Genomic DNA, 14948 nt, shown 5'->3' on the forward strand with positions numbered 1-14948 from the left:
CAGTGAGCTGCATGAATGTTTGCTGGCCTTGCTTTTGACTGTCTGGTCCACAGGTGGTGTTCCTCAGGAGTGGCGGAATGCCCAGCTGGTGCCAATCCCAAAGCGTGGAGATCTATCGCTCTGTGACAATTGGCGTGGGATCTCTCTTTTGGAGGTGGTGGGCAAGATGGCTGGTCGCTTGATACAGAACCGCCTTCAATCCAGGGCCGAGCATCTCCTCCCGGAGTCTCAGTGCGGATTTCGACCCAACCGTGGCTGTGCTGATGCTGTGTTTACTGTCCGGCAACTGGTGGAAAAGGCATACGAGCATCGTACAAAAATATTTTGTATCTTCGTGGACTTGAGAAAGGCATATGATTCTGTGCCTAGGGCTGCACTGTATCGTGCTCTTTCTGTCCTTGGTATTCCTCCGACTCTCCTCAAGGTCATTGAGTCATTTCATGATGGCATGGTGGCGGAGGTGCATGTGCCTGGAGGTGTCACGGATGAAATTCGTGTGGAGAACGGCCTGAGGCAGGGGTGTGTAATGGCCCCAATCCTCTTTAACCTCTATCTGGCTCTGGTGGTGGAACGTTGGCGGTCTGTTCTCGCTGATCGTGACCCAGACATTGGCATCCAATTTCACTATCGCTTGGATGGCCAGTTATTCAACCCAGCACGACGAACCCGTACCTATCAGCAGACCGCTGTTGTTGATGTTGAGTATGCGGACGATGCAAACTTTGTAGTTGGTTCGCGGGAGCATGCTGTGTTGGCCTTGACGGCGTTCCAGGATGTTTCTGCTGAATTTGGCCTCACTGTGAGTATACCCAAGACCAAGTTTATGGTGGCTGGTGTTGGTGTTACTTCAGTTGACACTGCTGGCATTCCGCTTCATGGACAGGTGGTGGAAAATGTTTCCTCCTTCGTTTATCTGGGTTCTGTCATCACTCCGGATGCGCGTTCTGCGGGAGACGTTTCGAGGCGTTTGTCACTCGCCTCGCGTGCCTTTGGATCGCTTCAGGATGTGTTTGCTAATCGTGATCTTTCACTCCATGTGAAGCGCCGCTTGTATAACGCCTGTGTGATGACAGTGCTACTGTATGCTTCGGAGTGCTGGTGCCCTTTGCAGGGTGACCTCCGGCGCCTCGATAGTTTCCACCACCAATGCATCCGTAGCATCTTGTGTGTTTCGCGAACACAACAGTGGGAGGAACGCATCACCAATGAGCAGCTCCGAGAGATGTGGGGTGATACATCGCTATTGTCCTCCCGGCTTCGGAAGCGGAGGCTTGAATGGCTTGGCCATGTGGCCCGCATGTCGGATGTTCGTGTGCCCAAGCAGCTGTTGTTTGGCTTCCTACCGTCGCCTCGGCCTGCGTGTGGTCCCCGTCGTCGCTGGAGGGATGTGATTTCGGCTGATCTTCGGCACATCGGCATTGAACATCTAGCTTGGTATGGGATTGCTCAGGATCGATCTGCCTGGCGGGTGTCTGCCGTTGGGCCGAGCCTCGGCGGTCCTTCCCATGACCAATCTCAACGGGTGGACTGTCTTATCTGCCACCGTTCGTTTCGTCGGCCAGGTGACAAAGCAAGACACAAGTGTAGCGCAGAACGAAGTCTCCCCATCCAGGAACAGCGTGGTGCTGTGCAGTGTGGTACATGCAGGAGGTGGTTTCACTCTCGTGGTGGCTTGCGTGTACATCATTGTTTGCCCCTGGAACCATCGGAAGCGTCCGCGCCGGCATCACCTATTCCGCTCAACGTCCCAGCTTCTCTCTTGTGTGTGACATGCAATCGGCAGTTCAAGTCAGTGCCTGGTTTCAGACGTCACAAGTGCGACCGTGGCCATCGAGCAACCAAGTCTGATAGAGCGTTGTATGGTGTTCGCTGTTCTCGCTGCAGCCGTCAGTTCCGTCGACAGAGTGACCTGAGTCGTCATCTCCGTTTCTGCTCCTGACAATGACTCTGGCTCCTTTCGGAGTGGTGTGGCCCTTGTGGCAACCAAGCTACAGTAGTAGTAGTAGTAGTAGTAGTGTGTGTGTGTGTGTGTGTGTGTGCATGCGCGTGCGTGTGCGCCCGTGAGTTTCCCCCACACGGTGCAGTGGTATGTGCAGTCGATTGCCAATCGAGAGGTAAGTTGTCCGGGGTTACCAATTTATTTTTATTTTATTTCAAAGCAAAGGTCCCTGGTTCGAGTCCTGGTTTGGGACATGATTTTTTCTTCAGACTTTTCCCGTTTGCATCTTTCCCTCAAAACCAACGAAAATGAAAAGTTTTAGTATTTTTCAGCATCCCCCACCCACCCGTACACATTGTCTGCACCCTTTACATGATAGATAGAGAGTTTTACGCAGCCTCGTTTTGGGTTCAACTCTCTTGTGGTCACTGTGCATGCATGCGTGTGTGTGTGTGTGTGTGTGTGTGCATGTGTGTGTGTGTGTGTGTGTGTGTGTGTGTGTGTGTGTGTGTGTGTGTGTGTGTGTGTGTGCACGCGGTGCCCATCATGCCTGGCCCTGATTGTCGTAGGATTGTTGTGGACCTAGCACTCGGCACGTACTATCAGAAATGTCATGATCCGGATTGCCGACGTAGTGGATATCGTTCTCCGGAACAATTGCTTCCCGATGCACTTCAGACGTCGCCCTCTTCACAACAGGTAAGTGTGGAGCTCGAGATAGGAGTTGCGCACCCTTGATTGTGGACTATTGGCAAAAGTGCTGAAAAAAAGAAAAAGAGTGGCGACGTTCCGTATTGGAAAACAGCTCGCCGTATGTGTAGCACATGACATTGCAGAAAGTTATGTTGTGTGAAGCTTCAATGTTCCGCAAAATGTCCAAAAAATTATCACCTCGCAGTGAACAGGATTCGAACCTGTGCGGGCAGAGCCCAATTGATTTCTAGTCAATCGCCTTAACCACTCGGCCACCACTGCCTTGCTGTATATTTAGATGCGGATCTGTAGTCTTTGTATGACCTTGTCTTCAGGTGGGACAGTTCTGGCGAAAGAAAATCTGACCCCTGAGCCGAAAGCTGCGCCGAAGCTCATATGTGTCCCCTGTGGCCCTTCCATGGGTTTTTGACCATGCATGATGTAATTGAAATGGAAACTCGGCTCTAGCCATAACTCTTGTCGGAAAGGCAGTCATATGCCTTGCGAAGATCCGCAGAGTTACAGAGTTTGTTGAGTACTCCTTTCTCTCGTTTGTTCTTCCGAATGCAATAAAGCCGTTAAGAAATTTATTCAGCTTGCCTTGTTCATCGCGATCATCAAATGTTGTCTCCATGTCGCTCGTCTACACATCGATCTCTGTTTTGTTTTTAACACGTCAACTTGAGTACGTTGTGCCTTGGTCAGTGCGGGCAAACCAGCAACGTCAATTGATTCATGTGTGGAAGGCTCTGCCCTATTGGGGTATTGAGAACCCTTCAAGCAGTAGAGCACGCTACTTCATTACATCAATTAACATTTATTCACTTTTCTCTTGAGACGTTCAGCAGCACAGCGGTAATTCTCCAAGAGCGCGTCCACATCCTCTGACGGCAGATTACCCGCCGAATGCTCGTTGGCTTCATGCTCCTCAATGTCTAATTCCCGCACCAAGCATTGTAGTGTCCTGCTGACAGCTTCATTCAATGATTAATTCAAAACGAAACTCCTAAAAACCTACCCCTGCCCCCAAACGAATACTCTTTGTTTTGAAAATACGATTGGTAAACTTGGATGGCCTCTTGCTGTGTACCACTCTGCCCCTAAGAAAAAGAAATTTATTCAGTGAAAGTTTTCAGCGAGTGTGTATCGCACGGTGTATCAAAAAAGAAAGAAAAAAGAAGTGCCGAAACCCGGGATTGAACCAGGGACCTTTAGATCTTCAGTCTAACGCTCTCCCAACTGAGCTATTTCGGCTGCACGAGGTTTGTGGTGGCTGGGTGTAGCCAAGTTGCTTTGGAAATGGAACCACTTCTGGGTGTCTTTTTGAGTCGCAGAACAAGCTTTGTTTGATACTTGGTTTACCCAATTGTACTTGTAATACTCTGGCAGAGCTTTTCTAACAAGACGATTGCATTGTGTGAAACTCGAATAGCGGACAAAACCTTCGTCCACGCTCTGTGCATGGCAGCCCTGCACTTTTTTGGTCTTGACCGCTGTGTGGACAGAGAATTCTACTGTCTATAGTGGAATCATAAGAATTGTTGTTTCCGTGTGAAAATGTTCCCACTGCGCAGTGTGTCTTGGCATTCCTGCAGTTAGTGGTCTATACTTCTGCATTGTGTTGCTTAGAGCTGGCTTGACTGGCCTTGTTTGTACTTCTATGATCTTCGGTTTATTTGTTTTTGTTTTGTTTGTGTGGGTGCATGCGTGTGTGCGTGCGTGTGTGTGTATACGTGTACATGTGTGTACGTGTGCACTTGTATAGGAGGAGAAAGCCGAGGATGGTGAGCTGACGGGCGATGAGCTTGACGCCGTTCTGATTGCCTTGGAGCTGACCGATGTTTACCTTGATCACTTCTCTGCTGAGGATGACACGGGAGTGCCAGGGAACTGTGATGACATCGCTAGTTCAGATGACGTCATCTCATGCTCGGATGACATCACCAACCTGGTCGATGACTCCATGTATGATGCGATATTCGGCGATGACGGTGCTGCAGAAATTACAGCCGACGACAAGTCGAGGTCTGCGGCAGCCGATGTGCCTTCCAGTACCATATGGACTGTGGCTCCTCCAGTGGCAGAGCAGTTGCACGGTCCCAATGCACCTGGCGACGTGAAGGCTGCCGATGGCCCTGCCGAATCCTGTTCGGAGATTGCCGACCTAACGGACGATGATTTGTTGGCGTTTGTTGACGACGAAGAGTAACGCACGATGCGCACCTCGCTACATTGAGATTCTCCAGCTGCAGACTTGCTTGACATCTTGGTCATGTTACTGCATCTACTAGCATGCAGAACGTGTACATGGCATGCGAACAGTGGAGCCAACACCACCGACATCAGGGATTCACTGGTGTTTAGAACTTTAGAACCAACATGGCTCGCGTATGGGCATGTGATAGATGCACAACAGCTCTACTACTTGCCAAGGTAGTGACCGGTATGGTTACGTAATGCATGCGCAACAGCTCTATTATTTGCCAAGGTACTGACCGGTATGGTTACGTACTGTGCAACAGCTCTACTACTTGCCAAGGTAGTGACCGGTATGGTTACGTAATGTGCAACAGCTCTATTGTTTGCCAAAGTACTGTCCGGTATGGTTACGTAATGCATGTGCAACAGCTCTATTATTTGCCAAGGTACTGACCGGTATGGTTACGTAATGTGCAACAGCTCTATTGTTTGCCAAAGTACTGTCCGGTATGGTTACGTAATGCATGTGCAACAGCTCTATTATTTGCCAAGGTACTGACCGGTATGGTTACGTATTGTGCAACAGCTCTATTGTTTGCCAAAGTACTGTCCGGTATGGTTACGTAATGCATGCGCAACAGCTCTATTGTTTGCGAAGGCACTGTCCTGTATGGTCATGTGATAGTTGGGCAACAGCGACCTCTCGATTGTGTGCTACGAAGGCACTTTCTCTCAGTAGCTAGCAGACTGTTGAAGTCCCAGCCCGGGATAGCGCGTGAAACGACGCCTTCTGGAGATGAGGTCCGGACAGTGTACTCAGCTGAGTAATGTGCAATGGCGATCAGCTCTTTGCATGAACCTCATGGCTGCTCACACCACACCGTAGTCCCGAGCATTTTCTTTTATGTTTATTTTAATAAGGCAGCGGGACAGGCTGAAGCAGCACTAGCATTGGGAAGCATGGACTGTGTTGGTTGCCATGTGTGATTTGAGTGCGGCTACCACAGCAGCGGACTGCGCTCTGACACCACCAACGCCACCATTATGACTGTTCCCCGTCTGTTGCTTCACCCTCTTTCTTTCTTTACTCTGTGTTTAGTACTGGTTAGTTTGTTTACCTGTCAAAGTAGCGTCTGCATGCCCGTGTTTTGGATGCATTCTCCTTTGGGTCACCCGTGCTGGCGCGGGTGTATGTCGTTTAGCTGGCTTGTGGCTTGTGGATTCTGCTTGAGGTTGTAGCTCGCGTAACTTTTAAAAGATGCAAGTACTTATTTTATTTTATCCTTGATGCTACGTACCGCCGGTACTCCAGCTGATGTAGAAATGCCTGACTGGCTTATTCCGCCACGGACTGTGATTTTATCGTTCTTGATTTTTGATTTCATTCCGTGCGGCCATGACAATGGTGTTACAGTGGTGCACTCGCTTGCTTGATTAATTCCGACCCCATGCTGGCGATGAACGAGGCACCACCGTTCCGTTAACTTGCCGCTTGACGAGTGCGATTTGTGCTTGTTTTCGAGGGCGATTTGTGCTTGTTTCCGTGTGCAGAGTTGTCGTGTGGGTTAGGCGTGCGTGTGGGGAGTCGGTATGCATTCGAAGACTGCCTGACGTATTTTCTTGTCGGCTTGCTTGCACATCTCTAGTATATGCAGGTCCGACTGAGTTGTTTTTGAATGCTGCGGGCACGGAACATACCACAGGTCTGGCCAGAGAAATCCGACCTCGTGGATAAAGTAGCGCCGTGCTGAAGTGAGCAGTGGTGTGTGTGTGTGTGTGTGTGTGTGTGTGTGTGTGTGTGTGTGTGTGTGTGTGTGTGTGTGTGTGTGTGTGTGTGTGTGTGTGTGTGTGTGTGGTGCTAGGGCCGCGGCATAGCCCTCGGCGCTATCATATTCATGTGGTCGGATTTCTCTGGTCAGGACTAGACCGTAGTAATACGCTAGTTGCTGGTAGAAACCAAATCGCTTGCATGAAAAAAAAATAGTTGTCTGTGTTCGTCTTCTGACTTTCTATTCTTGAAGCAAGTGCATGATTGTAGTGGTGTATGATGTGTACCTCTTTGAACTTTTTTTGAATTTCACGCTGCATGCACTGGATGCTAGCTGGGACTGCAGGCAAGTGCATGCAGCATGCTAGCACGCGGCCGCCTGATACGGTAGATCTACGTGCAAACCAAAAAAACATTGCCAAGAAAAATCAAAAAAGTGGTGAGCTTCATCCTTTCGTTGCACAAGTTCATGCAGTGGGGCTGCTTTTTGTGGTTGATATCGCAGCAGTGGATTTTAGTTTTTACCCGCAGGACGCTGGATTCGCCTGCTTCTCAATAGTAATTTTCATCCCATCCTTGTTCGCGACGTTGGCTTCGCCTTACCTGGGGCGGGACTACCTCTCGGCTCGTTTTTACTTATCTCTAGAATTCGACGGCCAAGGAAATTATCTCACAAAAATATTATAGAATCTATTCTTCAGATATTCATCTATTCTCAAGATGTTTTCTGGCAAAGACAGCAGCAAGACGTTTCGCCCAAAAAAGAACATCCCGGAGGGCACCCACCAGTATGAGCTCATGAAGCATGCCGCGGCCACGCTGGGTAGTGGAAATCTTCGCGAAGCCGTCAAGCTGCCTGATGGAGAGGACATGAATGAGTGGGTGGCAGTGAACACTGTGGATTTCTTCAACCAGATCAACATGTTGTATGGCAGCGTCAGCGAACACTGCACGGCGGAGAGCTGCCCGATCATGTCCGCCGGTCCTCGATTTGAGTATCACTGGGCTGATGGCCAGAGTGTCAAGAAACCCATCAAATGCTCAGCACCCAAGTACATGGACTACTTGATGAGCTGGGTACAAGAACAGCTGGATGACGAGAGCATCTTCCCATCCAAAGTCGGCGTGCCATTCCCCAAAAATTTCCTGTCAACCGCGAAAACCATTCTGAAGCGACTGTTCCGTGTTTACGCACACGTCTACCATCAGCATTTCCAGTCCGTAATTCATCTGGGTGAGGAGGCTCATTTGAACACCAGCTTCAAGCACTTCAACTTCTTCATTGCCGAGTTCAATCTCGTAGAAAAACGTGAGCTGCAGCCGCTTCAGGAGTTGATCGAGAAACTAGGCTCGTCCGACAGCTGAGCAATTGGCCGACATAGTTCGCGCATTGCTGGCTTTTTTATGTCGTAGCGGCCCACCTTGCGATTCGGTTTCTGTAAGTGGATTTTGCGTGCATTTATTTTTACTATAAGTGCAATAAGGTTTTTAGTGATTTTATCCACATTTCACTTGAGGGTTTTGACCTTTTTCTAATCAAGCCTCTTTTGGCTAGTCCTTTGTTCGGCTCAAATAATTGCGAGATAGAGTACGGTTGTTAGTTGCAACTTGACAACTCGAAAGCAGTGGTGCTCTTTCAGAAGATTCGAACAACACTCCTTTGCCACCCTCCTCAGATCAATCAATAGTTTGGCTTGCCCTCTCCTCCGTTTATTTACCTCGCAGCTGTCTATCCTTCCGTGAAGCTTTGACGTATTATTTTAGAAGTGCTTCACGTGGTGATTTGCTGCATATTTTTTACACCGGGCAAGGCAGTTGCAGTTGCCTTTTACACTAATCCTTTTTGTACCCAAGGCAGTCCTTCTCTGAGTCCTATTTCCTCTCCACTGCTCTGCACAAGTTTTTACCTCCGTTATTTGCTCATGATTTTTATTTTCCCCCCCAAAAGATAACTGCAAAATGTGGAAAGTCAATGTGGCGCCTGCTACGTCGTTCTGGCCAGTAGCCGCTGCCTACCCGGCTATGTGTTCTGTCCTGGTGTTGTTGCTGCTGACGTTGCTGTCAGCTGTCGTTACTGCTGCTGCTCTTGACCTGGCTGCTGCTGTTGCGGCTAGTTGTAGGTTGTATCATGCTGGTGATAACCGTGATGCTAATGAGTGGTGATGGTGTGGTGCTGCTGCTGACGTTACTGCTTCTGCCGCTGTTGCTGAAGATGATGTGGCTGCTGCTGCTGCTGCTGATGATGATGATGATGATGATGATGTGGCTGTTGCTGCTGATGATGATGATGTGGCTGTTGCTGATGATGATGATGTGGCTGTTGCTGCTGCTGCTGTGGATGGTGAGGCTGCTACTGATTATAATGATGTGGCTGCTGCTGCTGCTGCTGCTGATGATGTGGCTGTTGCTGATGATGATGATGTGGCTGTTGCTGCTGCTGCTGCTGATGATGTGGCTGCTACTGATGATGATGGTGTGGCTGCTGCTGCTGCTGATGATGGTGTGGCTGTTGCTGATGATGATGATGATGTGGCTGTTGCTGCTGCTGCTGATGATGATGATGTGGCTGCTACTGATGATGATGACGTGGCTGCTGCTGTTGCTGCTAGCTGTAGGTTGTATCATGCTGGTGATAACCATGATGCTAATGAGTGGTGATAGTGTGGTGCTGCTGCTGCTGCTGACGTTACTGGTACTGCTGCTGCTGATGATGAATATGTGGATGCTGCTGCTATTGATGCTGCTGCTGCTGTTCCTGCTAGCTGTTGGCCGTGTCATGCTGGTGATATGGTGATGCCAATGAGTGATGGTGGTGGTGCTGCTGCTGCGTTCCATTGGTGTAGTTGTTGCTGCTGGTGGCGTTGGTGGTGGTGGTGGTGCTGCTCGTAGTGGTAATGCCGATAGTGTCGGTTTTGGTGGAGTCGTTGCTGTTGGTTGTATTGTTAATGCCGGTTTTGGTGGTGTTGTTGCTGTTGGTTTCGGTGGTGGTGTTGCTGCTGTTGGTGGCGAATGTGCAGCCGGTGTGCGGGATCGCACTTGCGCTAGACTTTGTGTGTGTGTGTGTGTGTGTGTGTGTGTGTGGTGTGATGTCGAGCCACCTTGTGCGAAAGGACGACGTCCAGATGCAAAGCAACTGCCCTTTGGAATGTCGGCCTCCACTGGACATTCAGTGTACCTTTTGCACGGACTATGCACTGTGCAGGCACCGGTAAGAGTGGCAACCACGAAAGGGATAGCGAGATGGCGTGCAGTAAGACTAAGACTCAAGAGCTCGCACAGCGTCACGTGCCCAACTACGTTCTTTCCAAGGGATAGTCGCTAGTGGTAGCGATGATGCGTACATTTACATGTAGATCTACATGCGCTAGGCCTAGCGAAGTTAATAAGTGCACACAACGACTCCACCAAAACCAACACTATATCGGCATTGCCACTACGAGCAGCACCGCCACCAACGCCACCAGCAGCAACTACACCAATGGAACGCAGCAGCAGCACCACCACCATCACTCATTGGCATCACCATAAATAATTATCACCAGCATGACACGGCCAACAGCTAGCAGGAACAGCAGTGCTTGGTAGCCACTGCCATGAGCGACTAGTTTTCATGCGAGGCTTCATTTTAGCACCCTCGACCATGAACACGCACAGACAGTGCCCCCTAATTTGAACCGGCTGGCAGGTAAGTATTAGTTAGTTGCTGCTGGTGTAGTATGCTTCTGCAAAACTGCTCATGTTCAGTTGCCAGATGCTGCATGCAGTCTGACGCCGGTAGCGGCAAGGAACACAGACAGTCATGTTTGCACCCAGCCAGAGGCTGCTTCGGAGCCATAATAATATTATTCACTTCAGACCGTCTGCAGGATATAGCCTAGGACCTCTCGGCATTGCGCTTTGAAGCAACTGTTGCTTTGTTTTTCTTCCCTCGCCTCCACCCAATCAATAGATCGACCAGATTGTCTGTGTTCTAAAGGGGGCATGTCAACGGACCGTATGCGTGTTAAAACAAAATGGCGTCACGATTTATTGAAAGTGGTATAGTTGGTGGAACGAGTGTTCAAAACCATTTTGAACTTCATACTGTTCGTCTTCTTATTGACATGCTCTCTTTCCATCGTCCTTAGCTTTTGTTTGTTGTGAGCTGTTTTGGCTTTCTCCTATACCTCTGGGGAATGCCAAGTGATGGTTTTGATAGGCTGGTGATGGCTGTGAGCGAGAGTTTGCCGATCGGCGTCGTCCTCGCTATAGCGATGGAAATACTAGTTACTGCGCACCTGGCAGATATCACAACACGTCGGAGCGTCCAGGAGCAAAGGGATCTTGGCTTTTCACTGGAATCTAGTTCCTCCAGCATCGTGTAGCCCACCGTCGGTGAATGGCCGTCCAGAAAGGTCGAACCTGCTCTTCTGCAGCATCTCGCAGTCCTGCAAGGCACACTAAATACGCCTGTCATGTATTCTACAAATAAAAATCACGAAGTAGTGGATTCTATAGTGATGAGTCTATCCTGTACGCTGCAAAACACACAGGAAATATGACTGGTGTCTGTACACTGGACGCCAATATCCCAGTCTTCTCCTGCAGGATCTGTTTGACATTGACATACCGGTATGCAGTGGGTCGACATTGGCCTGGTTTGGCAGCTATCTGCCTGGGTGGATGTAGCAGGTTTGCATTGGCTCGTCGTCCAGTCGGACATTTTCTTGTAACTGTGGAGTACCGGCAGGGTTTGAGAGGTTGCTCGTGCTGTGAACACATCTCTACTGCCTGTCTCGTCCTGGAAGTGCCGTCTCGCCGTTTCCTTGCTCTACAGTCGTGCTTATTTCGCTTTGTTTCGTGGTGCAGCTCAAAACCTGCCCAAACAACTGTGAGCTCGCAACATGGTATGGACAAATTGCGCCACTGATGCTGGATGACTAAAACCGGGATAGTCGAGTAAGCGAGTTTACTCCCTGGGCCATGGCAAGATCTGTTCAGCGCGGGCTATTCCAACCTCCAAGTGCATAGTCACCGATCGATCCATGCGATGGTGGTTGACCTACAAAGAGCCAAGGTCTATGAGTACTACTAGTGGATGCTGCCTACATGCAGTCAACAAAATCAAAGTACCTCAGTATGCCCCAGAATAGGGCATGTGCATCTATAGCATGACACAACAGGGGTACTGGCGGCACCTGTCAAACAAGCAAAAGCTACTATTGCCAGCTACCTAGTAGAGGCTAGCTGCTACAATCTGTCACTGGAGATATGCCCAATCAATCTGCCCAATGTGTGTTCTGTTCCACATAATTATAACGTCCCATCGCATCAACCCTACTACACGCACATGTCGTCACTCTAGCATGACTTGTGTTATTATTGTTTATTTTGATTCGCACGATAAATAGAGCACAATAAACGTTAACTTGACCGAAGGATAAAGGCGACTACAGATAGAGGAACACATCGAGGTACAGATACCGGCATCAATACAGTATCAGAGAGAAACAAACAAAAATGAGAGGCACGCAGAAAAAACTCTCGTAAGCCCAAGCCTGAAAGGGGAAGTGGTTGATGAGGGATGAATGCACTGTCCACGCTCATCTACACTGTTCGTGGAAATGCACACATACATACAATAATATACAACACAGCATGCACAGAACCGAACAATGTCATGTTCACACATGCAAGCACAGACTTGAACGTTAGTACCAAAAGCCGATACAGACAATATCCCCATACACACACACACGCGCGCACACACACACACACACACATACACACAATTTTCCATGTATGCACCCGTGGCGAGAAAAGCACGCAAATCTACAAATGCACTGGATGTGAACCCACATATTTTTTCTTATAGCAACGATAGCGAATCTTATTCTGAATGAAACACACACATACACACACCCACACACACACACACACACAATACAGTAATACCCATCCGCAGATGATGGCAGGTCCTGACAGGACAGGCAGTGTTTCAGTCATGGGAAACAGAACTTCGAGTGGCGAGTGAGTGGGTATACACACACAAACACATGTGCGCGCGCGGGCACACACTAAAGTATGCAGAAAGAGAATCGACATTGTAGTATTTATTGGTTGGGGAATGGAAAGGAAAATAAAACATTGCAGTAGGTTATTGTTGTATGGACACTATGAGCACAACAGAAAGGTAAGCAACTTGCTTTGAAGCAAAGGAAGTTATTATTCCACGGATCTCAGAAGGAAAGAACGTTCCAGAATGCTGCACTGGCAACAGGCAGCCTGCAGGTGCTTGGCCCCCTGCAGTCGGTCCAGCTACCGGCCTTGCAGTGCTGAAAAGAATGTGCAGTACAGCATGTCACGTCCAATCGCAGCCTGGACAAATAGGCGCTGGGAAATCCTAGTTATGTGCTCACCTACACCACGATGCACCAATCTGCTGAGCTATTTTGGCAACAACTTTGTCCTCTTGAGACTCCCATGGGCTGAGCCAGTTGTTCAGGGCTGCACGAAGGTGAACGGCAATGACCGCTGATGGCAATGCAATCACTTTACTAGGGCATCGTTAACATGGCGCTGAGACTGGATTGATAAAGTCTGCCTTTAGGCTGGGTTGACAACGAGGCCGCTGTCTTGAAGCTAGTCAGTCGGCCTGGTCACCGCCATTGACGAACCAGTCGCCCCCCCCCCCCCCCCCCCCCAGCAGTGGCGGTAGGTTGTGACAAGTGTGGTCCAATATTGTCAGCAAATTCAGTACTTAGGATAAGATGAGTGACAAAGGGAACGTTGTGTTTGATAATATTGAAGTGAACAGGGATGATCACAAACCCTGCGTGTACTCCACCGTGAGTTACAAGAAAATTCCGGACTGGACGACGAGCAAACGCCAACCTGCTCCATCCAACCAGGCAGATACTATTACTATAGCTGCCAAACCAGGTCAATGCCGACCTACTGCATAATGTCAATGTCAAACAGATCCTGCAGGAGAAGACTGGGGTGTTGGCGTCCAGTCACTGAGTGTACAGACACCAGTCACATTTCCTGTGTCTTTTGCAGCATACAGGCTGAGACTCATCACTGTAGAGTCCACTACTGCATGAGTTTTATTTGTACAATACATGGCAGGCGTACACGGTGTGCCTCGCAGGACTGCGAGATGCTGCAGAAGACCAGGTTCGACCTTTCTGGACGGCCATTCACCGACGGTGGGCTACACGATGCTGGAAGAACTAGATTCCAGTGAAAACCCAAGATTCCTTTGCTCCTGGATGCTTAGACGTGTTGTGATATCTGCCAGGTGCGCAGTAACTAGTATTTTCATCGCTATAGCGAGGACGACGCCGACCGGCAAACTCTCGCTCACAGCCATCACCAGCCTCTCAACACCATCACTTGGCATCCCCCAGAGGTATAGGAGAAAGCCAAAACAGCTCACAACAAACAAAAGCTAAGGACGATGGAAAGAGAGCATGTCAAAAAGAAGACGAACAGTATGAAGTTCAAATGGGAGTCGTAAAAGGCCGGGAGAGGAAACGGCACACGTTCCCAGAAAACATCTTTGCCTCGCGCTGCCGGGGAACGCTGCCAGGGAACGGCGTAGCGAGCCCAGGAAATTATTATTTTCGAAAATTGTGATGTCTTCAAGTCTTGAAATACTATTTGGGACAATCTCCGATTTCTCTTAGAGCACGGAGACGTACGATTGCTTCGTCGAGTCTTCTGATCTCTATTTTCATCCTTCCAGCTGCCTCACTCATTCTCTCTCATTTATCGAAGTTAATTTATTCTGAGGCGATGGAAATGCAAGATAAATCCCTAATTGTACTTCAATTTTATTTGAGTTGGGGTGAGCGAAACGAGATTTGTGGAAAATGACGCCACTTCCCGTGTAAGCCGCTGGTCGTATCATACAGTCCATGTTCCACTGCAGGTGAAGGGCGAAGGTTCTTGTTGAGATCCGCTGAGCTTCCTCGTACTCTTGGAGTTGAATTTGTGGCAGAAATTGCACTGAAACTGCAGTCAAATGGTTGTGAATGAAACGAGATTTGTGGAAAATGACGCCACTTCCCGTGTAAGCCGCTGGTCGTATCATACAGTCCATATTCCACTCACAGACACCACTAGTGCACTGCCATTGCCGAGTGAAGGTCCTTGTTCCTTGACTGCCGGTAAGTCTGCCAGCGTTGTCACCAGTGCAGTGTGAGGGAATTTCGCTTCAACCGTATCAATGTGCTCGCGAGGGAAGTTTGTTCGGAACTTCTGGACGTCCGTCGGACACCAGCTTCGAAGCCAGCGATGGTTCTCCACTCGAACACGAACTGAAAACGCGGTGCTGGCATTACCACTGGTAGCTGTCGCCCTTTC

General features: G+C 49.2%; 2 protein-coding genes and 2 non-coding genes across 4 annotated transcripts in view; 2 read left to right on the forward strand and 2 right to left on the reverse strand.

The window, feature by feature from the left end:
- The window catches only part of LOC135830031 (DNA-directed primase/polymerase protein-like), a 28865-nt gene extending 22506 nt beyond the window's left edge, over positions 1–6359 (forward strand). The window contains exons 16-17 of the mRNA XM_065342417.1: positions 2509–2638; positions 4398–6359. Coding sequence (XP_065198489.1) covers positions 2509–2638; positions 4398–4841 — 574 coding nt within the window. The 3' untranslated portion in view covers positions 4842–6359. The remainder of the gene's footprint in view (positions 1–2508; positions 2639–4397) is intronic.
- Trnas-aga (transfer RNA serine (anticodon AGA)) lies at positions 2833–2914 on the reverse strand. Its single transcript has one exon. It is a non-coding gene; the product is annotated as a tRNA-Ser (tRNA).
- Trnaf-gaa (transfer RNA phenylalanine (anticodon GAA)) lies at positions 3814–3886 on the reverse strand. The gene has a single exon. It is a non-coding gene; the product is annotated as a tRNA-Phe (tRNA).
- A 708-nt stretch (positions 6360–7067) lies between the features above and the next one.
- LOC135829491 (MOB kinase activator 1A-like) lies at positions 7068–8622 on the forward strand. The gene has a single exon (XM_065341896.1). The coding sequence runs from the start codon at positions 7320–7322 to the stop codon at positions 7962–7964; it is 645 nt and encodes a 214-aa protein (XP_065197968.1). The 5' UTR covers positions 7068–7319; the 3' UTR covers positions 7965–8622.
- Positions 8623–14948: the final 6326 nt, after the last annotated feature.

Source organism: Sycon ciliatum, chromosome 13 (genome assembly GCF_964019385.1).
Source record: "Sycon ciliatum chromosome 13, ocSycCili1.1, whole genome shotgun sequence".
Taxonomy (NCBI): domain Eukaryota; kingdom Metazoa; phylum Porifera; class Calcarea; order Leucosolenida; family Sycettidae; genus Sycon; species Sycon ciliatum.

Coding starts and splice junctions, on each gene's coding strand:
- LOC135829491 (XM_065341896.1), top strand. CDS start 7,320: ATGTTTTCTGGCAAAGACAGCAGCAAGACGTTTCGCCCAAAAAAGAAC.